General features: G+C 36.8%; 1 protein-coding gene across 3 annotated transcripts in view; it reads left to right on the forward strand.

Annotated features, from left to right (window-relative positions):
* The window catches only part of CDNF (cerebral dopamine neurotrophic factor), a 36,377-nt gene that overhangs the window by 7,910 nt on the left and 6,152 nt on the right, over positions 1-22,315 (forward strand). The window contains exons 2-5 of one of the 3 annotated variants that reach the window (XM_079108110.1): positions 3,113-3,240; positions 4,361-4,502; positions 7,575-7,652; positions 11,775-12,752. In XM_079108110.1, the coding sequence (XP_078964236.1) occupies positions 3,113-3,240; positions 4,361-4,502; positions 7,575-7,652; positions 11,775-11,884 (458 nt within the window). In that variant the 3' untranslated portion in view covers positions 11,885-12,752. Of the gene's footprint in view, positions 1-3,112; positions 3,241-4,360; positions 4,503-7,574; positions 9,813-11,774; positions 12,753-22,315 lie in introns of those variants that run through there. The other 2 variants (XM_079108109.1, XM_079108111.1) reach the window with 2 other exon arrangements.

Raw genomic sequence — 22,315 nt, forward strand, 5'->3', positions numbered from 1 at the left:
TTCCCTTAATTTTCCTATCTTTCCCATTCATTTTTTGAGAACTTTTACTGTAAATGTGGTATCCATACATACTGTGCTCTGTTTTTTTGTTTCATTTGATCAGTTGAGGCTATTAGATATAGAAAATGACAATCCCCAATAGCGCAGCCTGGGAAAAGGGAGCGAGGAAGAAGGCAACACATTGATAACATGGGTCCTTTCTCAATACATTCTTTCCAAGTGGTAAGACAAGCCCTGGGGAGGAGATGTCTATCAAGCCTGGATTGACAGACTCTGGGAAGAGGCCAAAGCATTGATCCTTCCCAAAACAAATCCTTTCCCAGATACTGATGGTTGACCCCAGACCCCCTATCTCACCCAGTAAAAACAGATCTCAAATTCCTGGGTGCTCAAACTGACAAGCTCATTAATCAAGTCACCTCTCAGTGTAACCTATATAAAAGCACAGACTTCCACTTTGGCCAGTGGCTCATTTTCCACCAAAAAAGTGGGTCCATCAGAAGCATGACTCCATTGCTTAATAAAGACTATGCTGATCCCTGAAGTTTGCACCCAGCTGGATCCTTTTGTGCTAACAGACTGCTCAACCATCCACCATGACTGTGAAACCCCCAATTCTGCCAGGATTTTCCACATTATCAAGCCATGCTATTGTCTACTCACTATTTCAAAAATTCTCTCTTCCTGACAAATGCTTTATTTTAGGATTAGCAGTGACTTTTATTATCCCTAATAAAGCTTTATATAGTTTAGGGTTAGTATTTGTCTGGCATAACCTTTTATTTTTAAAGCTCTTCAGTAACTTTTTTTTTTTTTTTTCTTAAGAAAGACTCCATCTTTATTTATTTATTTGGTACTGGGGATTTTACCCAGGGGCTCTTAATCACTGAGCTACATTCCAGACCTTTTTATATTTTATTTAGAGACAGAGTCTTACTGAGTTAGGGCCTTGCTAAGTTGCTGAGGGCGGCTTTGAACTTGCGACCCTCCTGCCTCATCCTTCCTAGCTGCTGGGATTACAGGCATGTGCCACTGCACCTGGCTCTTCACTTATTTTTATTGTGTTGTTGTTTTGACCCTTTTTGTATCCTTATACTTAAAATATATATATATATATATATATATATATATATATATATATGATGATGTTTTATTTTGGTGAAATATAAAATTTACTGCTTTATTTTTAAGTCTACAGTTTAGTGGTCTTAAGTACTTTCATATTGTTGAGCAAACATCATTACCATCCAGAACTCTTGATTTGTAAAAATTGAAATTCTACACTTAGCCCAATGCCCTGGCAGCCACCATTCTACTTCCTGTCCCTATTAATTTGACTTCTCTAGGTGCCTATGATAAGTGGAATCATACAAATTTTGTCTTTCTGTGACTGGCTTATTTATAGTCACCCTTGTGTAGCTTTATATTTTTATATTTTCTGTCTCTTATGAACATAATTTCGTTGAATTTTAAAAGTTTCAGTCTGCAAGTTTAACACATTTACAGGTATTTAATTAATGATACATTTGAAGTTATTTCTTTAATTTCATGAGTTTTTTTTTTTTTTTTTTTAATGTATTGTGCTTTTTCTTTGCTTCTGTTTTTCTCTTTCCTGCCTCTAGTGGACTGATACTGTTCTTTACATTTGAAAAAAATCCTTTCTTCTAATTCTACTGTATTAGAAGTACTACTAATTCCATTGTATTCGAAGTAATCTATATTTTTTTGTTAGTACCCTTACACTTTTATCATACTCAATTGGCTAAAAATCATTATGACTTGGGAATATATCTATGCCCTCCTAGATAATAAAACTCCTTAGGAAGTTTAAATTGAATTCTCCTTCATTTCTCATCTTATGTGTTCTGATTATACTGTATTTGGGGTTTGCTTTATGTTTTCACTATTATAGGTTCATTATTTTTGTTTTATTATATAGTTAATCCTTATTTATATTTCACACATTGGCTGATTTCTCATTAATACAGCACTACACTATGACTTGATCTTCCTTTTTGGATTCTATCTCCATCTTCCTGAAGTTCATTCTTTATTAGCTCTCCTACAACACTTGAACACAGAGAAAGTACTCAATAACTGTTTAAGTGAATAACTGAATAAGTGAATAAATGAATTAATCAAACAGGCATAGGTTAAACTACTTGAAGTGTCTATTGTGTGATTTAGAGTGCGAGATTCTGCCTTGTTTACTAGGTGGATACCAGTCTCTTAGTACAGTGATTCAAGAAGAATAAAGAGAACTAAAGCCTTCCACTTTTCCTTACTTTGTTCCCCTAGAGCTCTCTTTCTAAATATCAGGCCCACCGTTTACCAGGATGAGCTTCTGGCTTCTTTTCATTCCTGTTTTTGCTTGGCCCAGATGTCTGCTCACTTGGGAAAGCAACCTCCTCCCACAGTGGGGTAACCTGATGAGTAAGCACGTAGATCCTGAGTCAGACCACCTGGCATCTAATGCCCTCTCTTCCACTTACTGGGCAAGTAACCTCTTTCGAATTTGGTTTCTTTAACTGTAAAAAGAGAATAGTAACATATCTACATCATACCTTTGTTGTGACATTTGAATGAGTTTAAATGTAATGCTTAGCACAGGGCCAGCACCTGCGAGCACCTGCCAGGTGTTGGTTGTTAATGTTAGCTCCCCTCCCAAGCTCCATCTCTTCCACTGACTCTGGACAACTGAGACTGAGTATGACTGTTCAATTGGGTTTTGACTTTAGCCCATGATGGTGGAATATACAGATTTATGCAGACTACTTCATTCAGTAGTCTTCAGAGGTTTTTCTCTGTGCTTAAAATTAAACTGTCAGAAGATCATATTCTATAAAAAGCTCTTTTCTTTCAGGGTTAGTCAAAGTTTATAGAAAAGTTCTCATTTTGGTGGAACTTGATTCCAAAGATTGATTAATTAATTCACTAAGCACATGTTAAGTGTCCACTGCAATTAAGACTTTTTTTAATAAGCCCAAAATCACTCCTAGAACTTGAACCCATAATCACAAAACATTATTTGGTGAGTGGGTCAGGTACTTACTGGGAGTGGTTGTTGTTGTAGTAAGTCATGCATAGAAACATATTTCTTCATTCCTTCTAGTGTGTAAAGAATTCTTGAACCGATTCTACAACTCCTTGATAGCCAGAGGAGTTCATTTTTCACTGGACACTATAGAAAAGGAATTGATCAGCTTTTGCTTGGATGCCAAAGGAAAAGAAAATCGCCTGGTACGGTAATTTTCACGTTTCATTTTCCCCATGTGCTTAAAGAAAACTGCGACTAGTTTCATTTTTCACCTGTACTTGATGTTCTACTTGAAACACATTCATTGTGGACAGCAAGAGGAATCAATCTTCTAGAGAAATGTTCTATGTATTTTCATACAGAATATATCATTTCACTCTGCTTTCTTAGTAAACCATGGGCAACCAATTTTATATTTTCTTAAATGAAATCGTAAGAATGAATTCCTAATTAAAACTTACTGTCCTGAATTAAGAGTGGGTAGACTTTTCATTTCTTTCCAAGACAACTAGTCAAACCTATACCCTTGTTAATACATAATTAATGAAGTATTTATATTTTCTTGTTGTAGCATTTAGATGGTGTTTCCTGGGCTTACACATATAGCTTTATTCAATGTAGTGTTTTATATAACTAAGGACAATTTTGCACCAACTCATTCATACCTAAAATGTTCATATTGAATTTGTCAGTTTAATCTGCATTATTGACTGCTTAACCATCAATATATCATAAAATTCTTGCATTTATTTGTGCCAGAAGTTTAATATTTTTAAATGTAATTTTTTTCTTTTATCTTTTTTTTTCCCCCTGCAGTATTGAGAATTGAACCCAGGGCCTTGTGTAGGTTAGGCCGCTGAGCTACATCCTTAGCTCTACACATAAAATTCTTAAGTCAGGTTGCTCAAAAGGCAGTATAATGGAAAAGGTCATGGGCTTGACATCAAAGATACTGGATTTTATAATTCTGACTCTTCTACTTGCTGGCTGTGCAGTCTTAGGTTATCTCGGGTACAATGTGGGGTTAATAACAGTTCTTGCTTCACAGAATTTCTGTGAAAAGTAAATAAGTTGATGCAGCCCTTGCACAGAGAAAACACTGAGTGAGTGTGAGCTCTTCTCACCAGTCTTTCAACATCAAGTGCGTTGTAGGGTGCTTCTAAGTAGGATGATCATGAGAGTGGGGTCATTGTTTTCTTAGCAGAGGTTAAAATTTAATAGGTAGACCATGAAAACTAACTTAACCTCTTTCTCCCTTCTCTATGCTAGATTACTTGCTCTTTTCATTGCCTAGGATGCTAAATTCTCTCCATTCTCCTTCAGTGCTATTATCTCGGAGCCACAAAAGATGCTGCCACCAAAATCCTGAGTGAAGTCACACGCCCCATGAGCGTACATATGCCTGCAATGAAGATATGTCAGAAGTTGAAGAAAATGGACAGCCAGATCTGTGAGCTGAAATATGGTATAACAGGACAAGTGCTTTTCCCAATATGTCTGATGTATTCCCAAACCTCAAAACACAGGCCCATGCTTTCTAAAAAGTCAGAATTAGAAGGAAAGGAACTCTCCACTCACTGATAGGTTTCTGGGCTGATAAATGGTGCTTATACCTTCTGAGGTTCTTTGAGGAAAGAGAAATAAATAGTCCTGACATAATGAGTCTTAGGGTGGAACTGCCCATCCAAAGAGCAAAGTTTAAATTCCTAATTTACCAAGGCAATATCAGTCATGTCTGTCAAGGAAAATTTCAAAATACAAAGAGAGTAGCTACTTATGGTGATTTAGCTCATGGTAACCTATTAAGACAAAATTTGAATCTAGGGTTGGGTTGTGGCTCAATGATACAGCACTTGCCTAGCATGCACAAGGCCCTGGGTTTGATCTCCACTACTGCAAAATCAATAAATAACACAAAACTGTCACCTATTCAAAGATGATAGTAGAACTTTGAAGTTGTCAATATGACTCTTTCTTCTTATACTTGTCTGCCATTCTACCAGTTTTAAATTTTAGGAAATAGGTTATTCACATCAAATCAGGTTTGGCCTGATGAAATAGCTTATCAGAGGCCCCCAAAATATGCCCTATTTTAAACATTATCCTTGGCCTTATAAAGTTCACATAGTTCAATCTATTTGTACACTGGGGACTTGAATGTGGGCCAGCCTTTTGGGTAAATTGAGTAGGTATGATAAAAGGCTGGGGAATTCTTCTCTCAGCTGACCTTAACACCTAAAATTCCACCGTCAAGTCATTGTTTATGTTACTTACCCAGTGCAGTACTGTAGACTACCTTAGTAGTTAGCATCCAACTCTGAATTATTTGTCTTATTTCCCAGCACAGCTGTGTAATATGCCTATGTACCATAGCCACATAGAAAACTTGAAATAGGTTTAAGGCTGAAAGATACCACAGATAACCTTTTCTAAATTTTCCAAGCATAGGCCCTAACTTCCAGGGTAGCTATTATGGGTAGGCATCCCTTCCCTTTTTATTAGCTTCCAAGTAATGAATCAGAGGCAGGAGTCACAGAGTCCACATAAACAGTATTCACAAAAGGGACAACCCTGTGCTGATTCTTTAATTCAACAAATTTTTCCCAAAATACTCATATTTGCATGGGATCTTATGGGTTCCTTAGAAAAGGGAAAAATTATTCAGGTATTATTGAGAAGAAATTAATATTCACTAACATTTTGGTAACACTGGCCACTAGAGGCCCTTAGGGAGCCATGAACTATTTTTAATTTCTGTATTGACTTTTTCTTTGTAGTTTTAGGGTGTCCCAGTGACACCTTTTAAAAATTAATGCCAGATGACACATTCTCAAGAAAAACTCAAAGACATTACTGACACTTGCAGGAAAGTGTTTTTTCTCCTTCAGTCACTTCTCTTGAATTAGTCAATAGTACTAAATTATTCTTCTAGGCAGGAAAGAAGAGATTGAGCAGGTAACTTTGTGCTGTGGAGTGTTAATAAGTTGGTCTATGACAGTTTCTACTTCAAAGGTATTCTGTCAAAGCAGCCACAAATTAACAACTAGATGAGTATGGAGTCGGAGTATGTTTTCGAGGAAGGTGTCATCTGGTTTTTGAACTAAAAGAATCTTTGCCTTTGCATGTTTTGTTTTTAATAGTGCAAGGATCACTCTAAGAATTTAAGGGTTCTTTCAAGCACAGAGTGTAGCTGACCTTCCAAATTTTTAAAAACAATCTTTACATGTATCCCATTTGTTTACAATAAAAAAAATAAAAAAAATTTTTAAAAATTCAATTTTTAAATTAGCACACACTTACTGTACATTTGGACAAACTACTTAATGACTATTGGGTTGTTAATGTTTTAAAATGTGATATTCGATTATGCAGGCAGAAAAAGGAAAGAACTTTAAGAAGAAGTCAGATTGAAAAAAGTCCTGTGCTGGGACTAATTGCTTAATAAGTAAACATGAATGTTGTTTCCATGTTCAGGGCAAACACTTGGCAGTAGGGGAGGGGCAGAGAAGATTTTCTTTTCAAAGAGGAAAATTCCCCATTTCTGATAGGGAAATTATATCATGATAGGGAAACTATACATGAGCTTAAATTTTTCTTATTTTTGGGCATGGCTGAATGATAACTGAATTCTTAATATTCTTTGCAGATAGTCTTTTTTTTAAACAGGGAGATAGCAATCTTGGAAGAGGAGTTAGATGTTGGTGACAGTATTACTGGCAAGAATTTTAGGAGCCAGATTGACTGACATTGAAGCCTAGCATTGGAGAAGTGAGTATACCACAAAAGGCTGCAAAGAATGCTGGAATAATTTAGTAATCCTCTTAGGACACAACATCAGGAGAGTATATGTAGAGATGCAAAATAATTAAGGATTAATGAAAATGCTCCTAATTTGTCCCTGGGTTTGGGTTTCTTTACATTTTTATTGAAAACTCTATAGTGCTCATCTGTCTTTACTAAAGTCATGTATAAAAAGTGAACCACAACTGACTGCTTAGCTGCTTTCACTTGGTTACAACCAAGGCCATTCAAAAGACACTGCCTTTATGGATTTCATCTTTTTAACTTTGGGAGCAACAATTAGGATTTAGTCCTATTTGGTTTAGGAATGCTGATCTTGAGAACCTCCCAGAGATACCTAGGCTCATGTTTTGAGCTGGTATAATCCCTAGGAAAGAAAGAAAGTTAGATGAAGCACAAATTATCCCAATAGCTTTGTACAGTCCTTCCTTCATATACTCAGGGATTGGTCCCAGAACCCTCTGAGGATACCAAAATCCTCAGATGCTCAATTCTCTTACATAAAATGGTATAGTATTTGCATAGAATCTATCTACATCCCCCTCTTTCCTTCCTTCCTTCCTTCCTTCCTTCCTTCCTAGATACAGAGGGGCCATCTGTATGTACTACATTTTCTTTAGGTGTGTCTTGGTTTCCTTCGAAACCAGAACTTTCCCATGTTGGGAAAGCCTTTGTGTTTCATAGAGCTTTGTGGGGGCTCTATATTTTAACTGTGCTTTTCCTTTTTGGCATTTAGAAAAGAACTTGGACTTGGCATCTGTGGACCTGCAGAAAATGAGAGTGGCAGAGCTGAAACAGATACTGCACAGCTGGGGTGAGGAGTGCAGGGCCTGTGCAGAGAAAACCGACTATGTGAATCTGATCAAAGAACTGGCACCCAAATACACAGCAGTGCACCCCAGACCTGAACTCTGATGGATACCAGTACACTGCGAATTGTAATTAGAGAGAAAATGACTCTTGAGGACAAAGACATGTTGGTTAAAGATAACTAGGAATTGCATTGTGTTATGTCTCAGACTTTTTGGTCCTAATATTATACATCAGAATTTGGTTATTTAGGCTTATAACTAAAATTACTAATATCATTGGCATCTTACAAATATACCAGAACCTAAAAGTGCCTTTTACATCATTTTCTTGGGAGAACAGTGTAAGTTATTGTTGCCTACTTCTAAAATTGGGGGAAATGAACCAAAAGTTGATGGAGTAAGTTGATTATAAGGGTGAAGGGAGTGCTCACCGGCTCCTCTTTGTACAAGATTTTTAAATTAAATACATTGTATTAGCACAAAAGAAACAATAGCTAGCTTATCTGACACACTACTTCAACCGTAAATAATTGAACATAATCAAAAGGTTTTTTTTTTTCAACATAAAGTACATTTTCTATTTTCAACTGCAAATCACATACATTCTGGATCCTTGGTATCAGAAAGGTAGTGCAGGTCTGCAGGAAGAGTGTTTCCTATCTGAGGAAAGTATACTTAAACCTTCTTTAAAAAAATAGATCAAGACTCCATCTAAGGATAGCCAGTGTTTTGGCAAGTTGTAATTGTGCTTGACTTGCTAAGTGACCCAAGCTCAAGGGCTTTTTCATTGTTTATTATTGCACATCAGACAAATTTTGATAGAGGATTAAAGCACATTAAGAGCACCTGCAGACAGCATGGAACTCTATGGTGCTTAATGCTATTTTACCAGGTTTAAATTGTAAATCATGCTCAGTTCTATTTACCCATCACAGAAGGAAGAGAAACCCATGGTAGATGTGGTTGCCTTTGCATGGTGGATGGAGGTGGGGGATGACTCAAGAGCAGGGTTCCCGGAACTTTCTAGGGTAATGGGAATGTCCCACATCTAGATTGCCGTGGTCATGAATGTGATTGTCACACTCCTCGAGTAGTATAATTAAGATCTAAATATTTTGTGTATGTTAATTGTATGTAAAAACTGCCCTAAGTCAGGTGCTGTGTGGCATACTTAAAATTCTACCAACTTGGGAGGCTGAGACAGGGGATTATAAGACCAGTCTCAGTAACTTAGTGAGACCCTAAGCAATTTAGCAAGACCTTGTCTCAAAATAAAAAATAAAAAAGGCTGGGGATGTAGCTTAGTGGTAAAGTACCTCTGGGTTTAATCCCCAGTACCAAAAAATTAAAAATTGAAAAAAAGTTCTAAAATTATTTGAAAATTACCTAAAATCAATCAATTCAAAAACACCTTGTTTATTTAGAGAATTGCATTTACTGACTGGGAGACATTTTGGGGAGTGTAGGAAAAATTTTTCAGACTGAAAAGTATACATTGAAAGTATAAAGTTTACCTTTTAAATGCTACAGAGGTAAATGACTTTTCAGCTGAGTGATCAGGATGGAACTAAACTTGTTACAGAATTAGTGGTTCCTATGGAGACACATTTATTATGTAACTGAAAAATGAAAATAAAAAACTTTGGCCCAAAGTAGTTATTGTTCCTGGATTTCATCAGCTATCTTATTGTCATGTGTAAAGAATTTACTTTATTTTGAATTCTACCTTTAAAAAGCCCACAGTTAGTTTTTTTAAAACTTGTTATAGACTTGTTTGTTTTTATTTTTGCATTTCGAGCTTACCACAAAACTTGCCTCAAAATTAGGTCGTATTTCTATGTCATTTTTTCAGGATATAAATCTAGGTAATAAGAACACCACTCAACAGGTCATCCCCATCAATGATGGGTAGTCTAGTTTTCAAAGACAGTTTATATCCGTGCTTCTCAAAATGCTTAAACTGCACATTCAGTGACTCTGGGGTGGGATCTGATCATTTTCAAGAATCCCTGAGATGTCTGTGCAGCTCTCTTAGAAGCCACACTTGAGTGCCAAGGGCCCAAGTCATGATCCTTGGATTCATGTAATTTTTCCTTTTGCCAGTCTCAATCAGTTAGATTTTTGATAGAGTTAAATATATCAAAAACAACAAAATGAATGAGAATTTCTTCTTTCATGTTGAAGCAGAGGAGCTAGTTTGACTAGTTAGTTAGCAGGAACTCAACTTCAATCATTTGCTTTACATTCTTGTAGCAGGTGTCATTTTTAATCCGCAGTCCAAGTTGGCTGCTGGAATTCCTTATACCAAAAGGGAAAAGACAAGAAAGGTTGGCCTCTCACCCGGGCCCCTCCCACACCCAAGTCCTCATCTCACTTGACTCTTTCCACACCTTTGACAAGAAGTAAGCACATCTCAACTTGGCTGCAAGGGAGTTTGGAATCATTGCTGCCTAGATAAAATCAGGATTTTTTTTTCTTTTTTTAATTGAGGAACAGGGAAAAATTATGACCACAAACCATCTCTGCCATTTAGTGTCCATTTTTCCTTGCTGTGAATCTTAGGCTGTAATTCCTGATTATAATACCTTAAATAACTCTGCCTCCTCCTTGTCATTTGCATCTTTCAGACATGTAGGCTGTGATATTTCTTTTATTTTTTAGCTCTAAAAGAACTAACTCTTGTTGTTTTTATTTTGTTTTCATTTAAATCCCTTCTCTCATCATTGTGTATTTGATACCTTTTTTCATGTGTTTTTACCCCAAATCTGTAAGATTTAGAAATGAGGCATTCTGATAAAAGTGACAAAACTCCGGGCTAAATAGGTTCATGTGAACAATTGTATTCTAGGAAGACATGATTCCTGATTTAGTCTAGATTTCAAAAATTACAAGCAGGAGACCATTTAGTTTGGTCCTTAAATAAACATTGGTGTCCAGATATAACATTTAGAGCACAACTTAAAAGTTCTAGTTCTTCATTTGAGCATGGATAAACTATAATCTACATTCCACTAAAATGGTTTAAATTTAGACTAAACTAGTTCAGCCTATAGGACAAGAAAATATTTAATTAGTAGACCTGAAAAGCACGGTAGAGCACTTTGTGATCCAAAGGCCCTGTCTGTGGATTTGAGCAGCTCTTGATAAGAGTCTTTTCTAAGTAGGTAGCTGTGATCTTTCAGCCTGTGTATCTCATTCCAAAGAAGTGATTGTTAGGTACCATTCTTTCACAATATGCTTGAAATAAAACAATCCCACCCAAAGAGAAATCCTCTTGGGTGTGCTATTATACTGAATTTAGAAGCTTTTTTTGTTTTTTCCCCTTTTGTTTTAGTATGGGGAATCTTAGATTGCATTATCAATAAAGGATTAAAGTTAGGAATTTAATTGCATTGAATAATTATTTCTCTCATAATTATTTTTCTGGTAATACAAAACAAGGGTCAATATAAAAATATATGGAGGAAGGATGGATTGTGTAGAGAAAAATGAGGGGTGGGGAGGAAAATGGGGGAAGGAAAGATAATGAAATGAGACAAACGTCATTACCCTATGTACATGTATGACTACACAAACAGTGTGACTCTATTTCTTGTACAACCAGAAAAATGAAAAGTTGTATCCCATTTGTGTACAATGAATCAAAAAAATAATAAATAAATAAATAAATAAAAGGGAATGGCTAGCCAGGTGTGGTGGTACACACCCATAATCCTAGTGACTCCAGGATTGGTACAGGGGAGGACCTTGAAGTAGCATCCTAAAATACCCTCCCATAAATGTGGTCAGGTTTTGTCATCAGAATAATTCAGGTCAGGTCAGGTCAAGTTTTGCATTTAAATGAGTTACAATAAAAGACTTTAGGGTTTTCAGAGATTTATGGATTTGGAGATCTTGGAAGAGATTGTAGAAAAGAGATTGTGATTTTGTCGTGACTCATTAATTAATCCTATCTTCCATAGGATTTTGAAGTTGAAAAGCAACTATGAGCCTCTGTAAGCCGGGGTGCAGGGTGTCTAGCTTTGTTCTTTTGACTCCTTGCTTTCCCAGATCATGGAGCAGGTTAAGTGTTAAATATCCACAAAGGAAACTCACCCACTGAACTGCCTTCCTTCCCCAAACAGGTGCATTAGCTGTGGATTTTCTTCATGTCACCAGAGACAAGAAACCCAAAGGAGCAGCTGCTCCTCCTTCCTGCCTCCCTTACCTTCAAGATGTCACTCTCATTAGATGACAGTCCACCCGCCTTTGTAACCAACTGTCAGAAAACCTCTCTGCAGTGTTTACAATGGGTTGCAGAACACATTGTTTACAGTGCTCTTGTCCTTTTTCCTTTTGAATTTTTAAAACCTATTTTGGAAAGAACAGATCAAATGTTGGCTTCTTAGTGACACAGCAGCTCTAAATACATTCTGAGGGATCTTGGGCTTTGCAATTTCTAGCAGGCAGTAAAACTTGCTCACCTGCTAGATATTATCTATGAACCTGTGTGTACATCCCAAGAATTTGGGCAGCCACCTGACTTCTAAAAGTTCTCCCCTGTTACATATTTACTTATGTATCTCTAGACTTCTTTAACTAAAAATAGCAAGTTCTTTGCTTCTTTCAGAAAGAATTTAAGTTTTCTCCTTTCTAGATTGTATTTATATGAATATATATTATGCCTCCTCAGAGTGTCACAGCACCTTGACCTTGAGCCCTACGTACTCAAAAACCTGGTTTAGATTTCTGACTTTGAAAATGACCTTCCTAGTCTGCTTCCTTTGATGCAGTTTGTTGGTGATTCCCAAAAGTTTCATTCTATAGAGGATCTTACTATTATAATAGCCTCCTGAATATACAAAGACAGAAGTGAAAATAATTTGATGGAGAGGGAACTGAATGAAATCTGAATCCTAGGTTTGTTTATAGTCAGTTTTGTCACCTGAGAGTCAATTATTTTTTCTGGCCCTTAGTGTTTCACCTTAAGAATGTAGTTAATAATTGACTATCTAACAGGGTTATTGTGAGGATTAAATGAAAAAATATGAGTAAACTCAATAGAGTGCGTAGCCTAGAGTAGACACCTCAGTAGATATTAGTTGAATCTGAATGTGAATGATACTTGGTACTTCTTTTCTTTATCTTTTTTTGTCTTAGTAAATTGCTGAAATTGACCTCAAATTTCCAATCCTCCTGCCTCGCCCTCTGAAGTGCCTGGGTTTACAAGCAAGCAACACTATACCCAGCTTGAATGATACTTTCTTTTTTTTCTAAAGGTTTTATCATTCTCACAGCATTCCACATGAAGGCATGATGAGTAGTAGCCCATTTTTTTTATCCATGAGGAAGTGGGACAGAGGTGACACTTAGTTTGCCCACAAAGGCCAGGAAATCTATTCAGGTCAACTGACTTCTGGGGTGGATGGAATTTTTAGACTGAGAAATTCAGGGCTGACTGGTGATTTAGAAATTAGCACTTTAAGTGATCTTTGAGAGACAGGCACATTCACGCTTCATGCCTTTGAGTTCTTAAGGGAATTGCAAGAAATAGTCAAATAAAAATGATGTAAGGTGATTGAAATTCCATAAGTAGTGAATATAATGTGTTCTTTTATTTTGGTGACTCAATGTTTCAGGACATCCTTTAATTCTTCACACCTCTGTGATGTTCTTACATCAGGTAGGATGTAAGAGAATTTAGGTCAACTGTTTGTTCAACAACATAAAGAGTGATGAATATGTTTATGAACATTTTTATTGCAGTCTTCTGGAAACACCTGGGAAATGTACTCATTAGCACATGTCTCTAGAATGCCTATTAAAGCTCTCGAAACTCAGTATCTAAAATAGTTTGTGAGTTGTGCTTTATTGAAAGTAGTTTGGCTATTAGAAATTTTTCCGTCTATCTTTTTCTTTGAGGCAAAAATATACTAGAATGTGATATGCTAATGTTCTATTTTGAAGAGTATTATTTCACTTGTTTAAAAATTGTTAGAAACTATAAGGGTTGACCCTTCCCCCTCTTTTTCATGGTAGTGTTAGTTAGTGGTTATCATCTAATCTATCGCTGCTAGTGTATGCCTTCAGTTATTTCTTTCTTCTGTAGTGAGGGAAAATGTGCAGAAGAGTGCTTGGGAAACCAGTATCTGTGGATGTGCTTTGGTTAAGGGCCTTCTTAATATCTTAACTTTAAGCTTGTATGATCATAAGTACAATATCAAAATACCGAAGTGTTTTTACTAGTCACTGTAGTTAACTCACATGGAATTTTTTTCCCCAGCTGTAATAATGATGATGAATTGATGATTTCATATTTTTAGCATAACTATCGAGTATGGCTTAAGTGGAAAAATGACCATGGCATTTATAAACTTTTCATTCCGAATACCTTGACTTTTTTGATGACCTTGATCTTCTTGGAAATGAAAACATTCAGGAAGGACTCTAGGACACCTTTCTGTTTGGCGTCACTGGCCCCATCCTACAAAAATCAAAAGCCTCATAAAAAATAACAACGCACAAGCTTACTTTCTGTTTGTGCCTGCAAATTACACCTTGTACTTCCAGTGATTCTTGGATGACATGGGGATCAGTTTTGCAAGAGAAAAGTCCCAGGATTTGCAGGTTTGCCCAGGCTGAGCTTCTGCTTCCACTGTAATTCAGATCTGCCCCAGACAGATCTGAATTGGCAGGGTGATAGCACCACCCACACCTCGACCTAGTTCCATTTTGCTTTGGAATGCTTCAATCATTTCAGGGATGGCCTTTCCCACTCCCAGTTTCTAATTCAGAACAATGGTATATAGGCAGAAACTTTGCTATTCCAAAAATGTCAACTATGTCTTACACTCTTAAATATCACATCCTGTAGAGATGTCAAAGGAGAATTATTCTTTGGCAACAAGCACAAGAGACAAAGTTGTTTCCTTGATTCTGTTTTTGCTGATTATGCATATGTCTGAGTAATTTTACATGTGCATGCCTCCAATAAAATACCCAGCCTGGGATGAAGGGAAGTTTCCATACACATTCCTTAGTAGGCTAACAGAGACTTCCTGGATAAAAGCCAGAGTCCTAAAAAGGAGCAGATTGCTAGAAATAAATAAGAAGTAAGGTGTCACCTTGAAATTTGCCAGTTGCTGTGGTGTGGGTATATGGGACATTTTAGGCCCCACTGAAGGGTCTTTATAATTTTGTCTATTGGCGCAAAGCTTACCTTGAATTTATCATTGCTTTTGAACATTTGGGTAATCCAAGTCTGAGGGTTTTTTCCTCCTAAGACATGCAGTCACATGCTGATTTTAAGTACATGATCTTAATACTAGTAAACATTTTCAAGGAAATGTTTTAAAGGGTGTTAAGTAACAACTTAAGTATCTTTTGATGGAGAATTGATTTAAAAATAAGACTATTAATCTATAACAATTTCATGCAGCAATTAAAAGACCAAGATAGATTTTCCTATACATGTAAAAAGATCTCTATGATTTATTTTTAAGTGAAAAAAGTAAGTCACAGAATAGTTTGTATATAGGATGATCCCATTTTTTTAAAACAGCAACAAATCCCAGTGAATGTTAATAAGAGTAGGAAAATGCCTCAATTCCCTCTTTTTTCTCTTTTCCTATATTATTTGGTTTTGTTAAAAGTTGCTGTTGACTTTTATTATATGCATTTTAAGTGATTTAAAAAAAACTTTGAACATTTAAAATTTAAATAATTTGATTTTAATATTAAACTTGCTGAAAATTTGCAATTTCAAGAATAGTACATAGAAGTTCTGTATGCCCTTCCCCAGATTTGCCAGCCGTTAACAGTCCACTGTACATTCCTTAGCTCTTTCTCTTTCTTTATGTGTTTTTCCTAACCATTTGAGGAAAAGTTACAAAAGGCACAATGCTCCATTTCCTCTAATTTCCTTAGAGTGGACACAAGGATACTCCCCTTCTAGTTACGGGATACCCACCAAAATCAGGACATTAACACTGATGCTGTTTTGTTTGATAATCCAAAGATCCCACTAATGAAATCCAAAGATTTCACTGATGGTCTAAATAATGATGCTGTGGTCTGGATTGTGGAAGTCGGCCATAGGTCCATGTGTTGAAGGCTTGGTTCCCAGGGTGGTGCTATAAATAGTGTGGTGGACAATTTACTACATGGGGCCGATGGGAATGGTCCTTAGGTCATGGGATTGTGGCACCAAGAGGGTTGGGATCTGGCCCATTCATTCACTCTTTTATTTTCCTGGCATGAATTGAGCACATTCCACCGTAGTGTGCTCACTGCCATTGCCATTCATCACCCCCATCAGAGGCTCAAAGAAAAGGGTCCACCTGATGTTGGATTGGAAACTCCAAACCAAACCTTTAGCAAAAAATAATGCTTTTCTCTTTATAAATTAATTATCTCAGGTATTATGTGATAGTAATGCAATACTAACCAATACAATGGTCTTCATAGGTTTAGGATCCAATCTGCAATCATGCATTTCATATAGTTAGCATGTTTCTTTAATCATCTTCAATCTGGGACAGTTATTTAGTCTTTCTATTTTTCATATCCTTCATGTTTTTGAAGTACAGGACAATTCCTTTGAGGAATATCTCCCAAGTTGAGGTTGTCTGAGGTTTTTGTCGTGTTTAGATTCAAGAGTATTGCAGGAATATCATAGAAATGAAGGTGTGTTCTTCTAGTGCATATTATCAAAAGGCACCACATGTTGATTTAATCCATTACTGTTGATGTCAACTTTCATCATTTGGTGAAAATGGTGGCCATCAGGTTTCTCCACCTAAAAGTTCATCAATAAATACTTTATGAAGGGATTTTAATAGGTATTGGTAAATATTGATAACTATTCATTAAGATGTTAATAAGTATTTTGCATGGAGGATGTTTGAGACTATATCAATATCTGTTTCCTCATTAAATCTTCATCCATTAATTTTGACAAACAAGATGCTTCATACCTGAACCAAGTATTAAGAAGATTGATAATTATATAATGCTACCATTCCTTCTACAATTATGAGTAAGCATGTACTATAAGATAGAGCTTTCCATTTTTATTTATTTAAATCAGTTTGAATTCATAGGTTCTTATTTTGTTGAATGAAGTATAATCTATTATGAGCATTATTTTCTTTGATTCTCCATCTGGCCTAGATTTGGCCCGTGAGAGCTTGTTGAGGCTGACTTCTGTGACTCTTAAAAGTCTCCATCATCCTTCGAGAAATTCTTGATTTCCTGCTGTTAGAAATTCCATGGTCGTTTGTACTTTTCTTGCTCTAGGCCTAGAATCAGCTCTTTCACCAGGGAGTTCTAGTAGCTTTTATTTGAAAATGGCATTTAGAAAACAAGACTTGGTCAGTGCTGTATGCTACAAGGCTGTCATTGATTCCAGTCTCTCTCAGTGGGCAGAGTTATATACCTACATATACACATACGTACTTTATTGATCTCTGAAGCTACATAATGTGGAAACCCTGCTTTTATACCAATGCCTCTGATTAGAACCCAATGCTGTACAAGTATTCTAGTCTTCTTTTTTTCATAATTTTACCACCCTCTTCAAAAGTGAGAAGGCTGGCTTCCATCATCCTTCATAGATTTGATTTTTGGGATATAGCTGATCTCGCATCCACTGTGGCTGTCTCCTTAGCCCTAGAACCTCTGACTCATAATGCCAATGCCAGTGTCAGTCAGGGGCCAAGAGACTCACCCAGTTCTGATGGCCTGTCATCTGAGCGTTCCACACCCATATCGCTTTGAATGAATATTGACTATTTTACTCCTGGTTAAGTGTGAGGAATCCATGGTCAGGTTAATGTAACAGTTATGCCTCTTGCTAGCTCTGCAATCTAAGGCAAATTAGTTAACTTCCTCCATTATCTAAAATTCCTCTCTTCAAAGAGAGGCCATACCAGAGAGAAAGTAGGTCATCTTGCTGTTTTTTGCTGATTTGGGTACAGATCCTGGACTCAGAATAAAATATTCTGCCTTCTCCAGTCAAATAACCTTTGATTGAATAATGAGCAGCAACTTTCAGCAAGAGTTGACTTCAGGGAAGAAGTACTAGCCAGGTGGGAGGAAAACATCCACCACTGGAAATATCAGTTCACTTGGGATAATTACAGCTTACTGTAAAATAATTAAATTTGGGGCCTCAGTTTCTTTACCTGCTAACTGTGAATGGTGATGTGGGCTTTCCTACCTTAGAGAATTGTCTGAGGATGAAATGGGCTAATATCTCCCAGTGCAAGAAGTAGGAGACATTTAAAGCACATTTCACTCTCCACTCCTACCACCTTTTCAAAAGAAATACATATTCACTGTAGAAAATAAAGAAAACAAGATAAGAAACCTACAGATAATAGCCAGAACTGGTGGTCTCATAAGGTAAAGATAACAACTGTTTAATTTTGGAATGGGTCTCTCTAGTCTATTTCTATGCACAGGAGTTAGAAGGCATTGATATAATGGTATCTCCACTCTTTTCTATTGTTTCTGTGGAAGGAGAGGACTAGATTCCCTGCAGGTCCCACACCCTGACTCTCCTGAGCCCCTTGGCTGACTGAATTCACTACTACAATATCCCCACAAAGCAGGTACCAAGCAGGCCAGGTCAATGTGTCTTATACCACATGGGTGGCACACATGCACTCCTTCTGATGGACACTTCTGTCTGTGACCTCCTTCCCATGAGGTCCTTCTTCCTTTTCAGGTGGAGAAGGCAGGGAACAGGTTTCCTCACTCTTTGATGAAAATGAGTGGTCTCCTGTGGAAGCTGGCTGAAGTCCAGATTCCAGAGGAAATAGCAGTACAAACTTGTATTCAATGAGAATCTTCTCATTGAAGCTTTTCTGCCAACTGTAGCTCTGGAATAGATTCAGAGGATGTGGGGGGATGTATGTGTGAACTCGGGGTGAGAGATCACAGATCTAGGAGAGGTACACAAATTGACTTATGACTTCCTATCCCTTCTGCTTTTCCTTTGACAAAGGACCAGCTTGTTAGCTGGTGCCAGGGGAGAAGAATGCATAATTTAGCTGCCTTGTCTCAGAATTGTCACTGCACAACCAATGAAAGAATACTAATCCAAGTTCAAGTTTACTTTGCTTTCTTTGAGTATTTCCTCTGAGGACCCATGGATGTTCCTATCGTATATGTTTCTCAAAAGTCACTAGGGGGATGCCGCTTTCTAGCACTGTCATCTTTATATTTTCATTCATTCAAAAATCATATTAATGTGTGCTAGATATTCTGCCCAAAATTTGTTATTACTGCCTCCTTATTGTTTGAAATTCTTTTCTTTCTTTCTTTTTTTTTTTTGAATTGAGGTAGAACTGAGGCTTTTTACTTAAAAAGGGTAGAGGAAAGGAGAACACAGGTGTTTAGCATGTGGGGTATACAGTTTAATGTTTTTTGGAGATAAGCAAGGTTTACTGAAACAAATTAGGGTGGTTACATGCAATTCCATTGAAATATGCATACTAGGGATAGTCTATTCATTCTGGAGTCTCCAAAGGTTCACTAAATATTGACAAAGTTATGAAATTATTTTTTAAAATTTTTCAGTTTTTGATTCAGTCTCTGTGTAGCAGCTTATCCCTGTCAGCAAGTCTCTAAGGCTCTTAAGTGATTTTTGCTTGATCTCTGATCATTCTACAACCACTTGAACTTTTATCAGTGTGAATAATTTTTTAAATGCATTTGTTATTTTTAGGTATACATGACAGTAGCATGTATTTTGACATATCATGCATACATGGAGTATAACTTATTCTAATTAGGATCCCATTCTTGTGATTGTACATGACACGGAGTTTCACTGGTCATATACAAACATAGGAAAGTTATGTCTGATTCTACCGTCTTTCCTATTCCTGTCCCTCTTCCCTTCCCTTTATTCCCCTTTATATAATCCAATAAACTTCTAGTCTCACCCCCTGCACTATGTGTTATAAGATTTTCTTTTCTGTGCATTCTCAACAATATTTATCTTCTGTCTTTTTGATATTAGCCAACTTAACAGGTACGAAGCAATGTGTCATTGTGGTTTCAATTTCCATTTCTCTGATGATTAGCGATGTTGAGCACCTTTTCATATATTGACTGGCCATTTGACAATTTAAATATATTTTTCTTTTCCTTTATTTTGGAGGGGGTTGTTGCTGGGGATGGAACCCAGGGCCTTGCCCAAGCCCTCTACTTCTACCATTACTATTAAGTTGTAAGCGTTCCTTATATTTTTTGAATATTAGCCCCTTATTAGATACATGGCTTGAAAATGATTTTCCCATTCCATGGGTTACAGTTTCCTTTTGTTGTTTCTGTTGCTGTGCAGCAGCTTTTTGGTTTGATGTAATTCCTTTTGTCTATTTTGCTGTGTTATCTTTTGCTTTTGGTGTCATAACCCCTACCCCACCCACAAATATGCAAGACCAAAAGTCGAGCATCTTTTCCCTTATTATTTTCTTCTAGAAATGTCAGTCTTACTTTTTTTTTTTTAGTTAATTTTTTTTTAGTTGAGTCAGTAAAGGTCCAGCTTCTTTCTTTTGCTTATGTATATCCAGTTTCCCCAACACCATCCTTTCCCGTTTTGTATTCTAGGCACCCTGTCAAAGATCAGTTGACCATAAACGTGTGGGTTTATTCCTGGGCTCTCTATTCTGTTCATTGGTCCATTCATTTGTCTTTATGCCAGTATCATTATGTTTAATTACTGTAACTTTGTGTTACATTTTGTGACCAGGAAGCATGGCACCTCCAATGTTTTTCCTTTTTTTCTAAGAGTGCTTTAGGGTCTTTTGAGGTTCTACATGAATTTTAGAGTATTTTTTTTTCTATGTCTGTGAAAAACTGCCATTAGGATTTTGATAGGAATAGCTTTGAAACTGTAGATTGCTTTGTGCCATATGGACATTCTAGTGATATTATCTTCCAATCCATGAAAATTTAGAGTTTGAATCATCTTTAGAACAGCATTTTTGGCTAACAGGATCTTGTGTTGAATCCTTCTGCTTAGTGTTTCTTTCTTATCCAGTGAGTCCAGTGACTACTGTTAACAAGAAATACAATTTATTCTTCCAGGGGAAGATTTGGCAGTCTGAAGGACTTTGAAAATATTTATATTCTTTATGCTAATGTATTGATGGGATACTCTGAAACGTAGGTACAGGGCTGTATTCATGAAGTCTTCTCCCCATACAGGGAAAAGTCTGTATTTATGAGCATGTCTTCTTTTCTTCTAGTGAAAGAAGAAAGAGGCTATAAAACATATGCTGGGCAATCACTGAACACAAAGCTGCCAAATTTATCCAACTAGTCAACCCTAAGCTGTTCACCTCCCTGTCTTGCCTTTCCTAATAAGGCTGTGGCCTAAACCTTCCCCTCATTCCTGTCTTCTGCCTCCTGATCACCCTCCTGTCTTCCCCATGTGGTTGCATAATATGAAGTCTCCTGTCTCTGGGACCTGTGAGTATAATGAACTTTGCTTTCCTGAGCCTCCCATGTCTCCTCTGGCCACACAGTAAAAGAATTACAAGACAAATTCCAATCAAAATCCCAAGAGAATTTTTGGTAAAAATGAATAAGCTGACTGTAAATTTATGTGCAATTGCAAAGAAACTGCAAAGGAAACAATTCAGAAAACAACAAAGTTGGAGGACTAATGCTGCCTGATTTTTTTTAAATTTTATTTTTGCATTAATTTTTTTTTTCTTTTTTTTTATTATAAACAAATGGGATACATGTTGTTTCTTTGTACATGGAGTAAAGGCATACCATTTGTGAAATCATAAATTTACGTAGGGTAATGTTATTTGATTCATTCTGTTATTTTTTCCCTTCCCCCCCCACCACTCCCACCCCTCTTTTCCCTCTATACAGTGCTTCCTTCCTCCATTCTTGCCCCCTCCCTAACCCTAACCCTAACCCTAACCCTAACCCTAACCCTAACACCAACCCCTCCCATCCCCCATTATGCTGCCTGATTTTAAGACAAGATGAAGTCACAGTCATTAGGACAGAGTGTTACTGGCATAGTTTAGACATACAGGAGTCAAATTGAGTCCAGGAATACACTTAAACGTGTAGGGTCAATTACTTTCTACAAAGACATCAAGATTATTTGATGAGAAAGAATGGTCTTTCCTACACACCTTGCTGAAACAATTAGATATTCATGTGGGGGAAAAGGAACATCTAAAAACTATGAACTAGGGCTGGGGATATAGCTCAGTTGGCAGAGTGCTTGCTTCACATGCACAAGGCCCTGGGTTCAATCCCCAGCACTGCAACAAACAAATAAAAACTATGAACTGATGAACAGATAAATAAATTGTGGTATATGCAAACAATGGAATCCTGCTTACTATTAAAAAGAAATAGATACTGATGTACTTACCAACATGAATAAATCTGAAGAGCTAAATGAAAGAAACCAGGTTCAAAAGATTATGTCATATATTCCATTCAAATGAAATTCTCAAAACGGCAAGGGAATGGAGACATAAAGATCAGTAGCTGTCAGTCCGGGACTGCAGGGACCTGAGGAAGAGATTAGCAGACAAGGGACATAAGTGTGGTTTTAGGGGTAAATGGTAATATTCTATAGCTTGAGCCTCGTCATGGTTATGTAACTGTCACCATTTATCACAACTCAAAAAAAATGAATGTA

This window comes from Sciurus vulgaris, assembly GCF_902686455.1.
Source record: "Sciurus vulgaris genome assembly, chromosome: 12".
NCBI classification, from domain to species: Eukaryota; Metazoa; Chordata; class Mammalia; order Rodentia; family Sciuridae; genus Sciurus; species Sciurus vulgaris.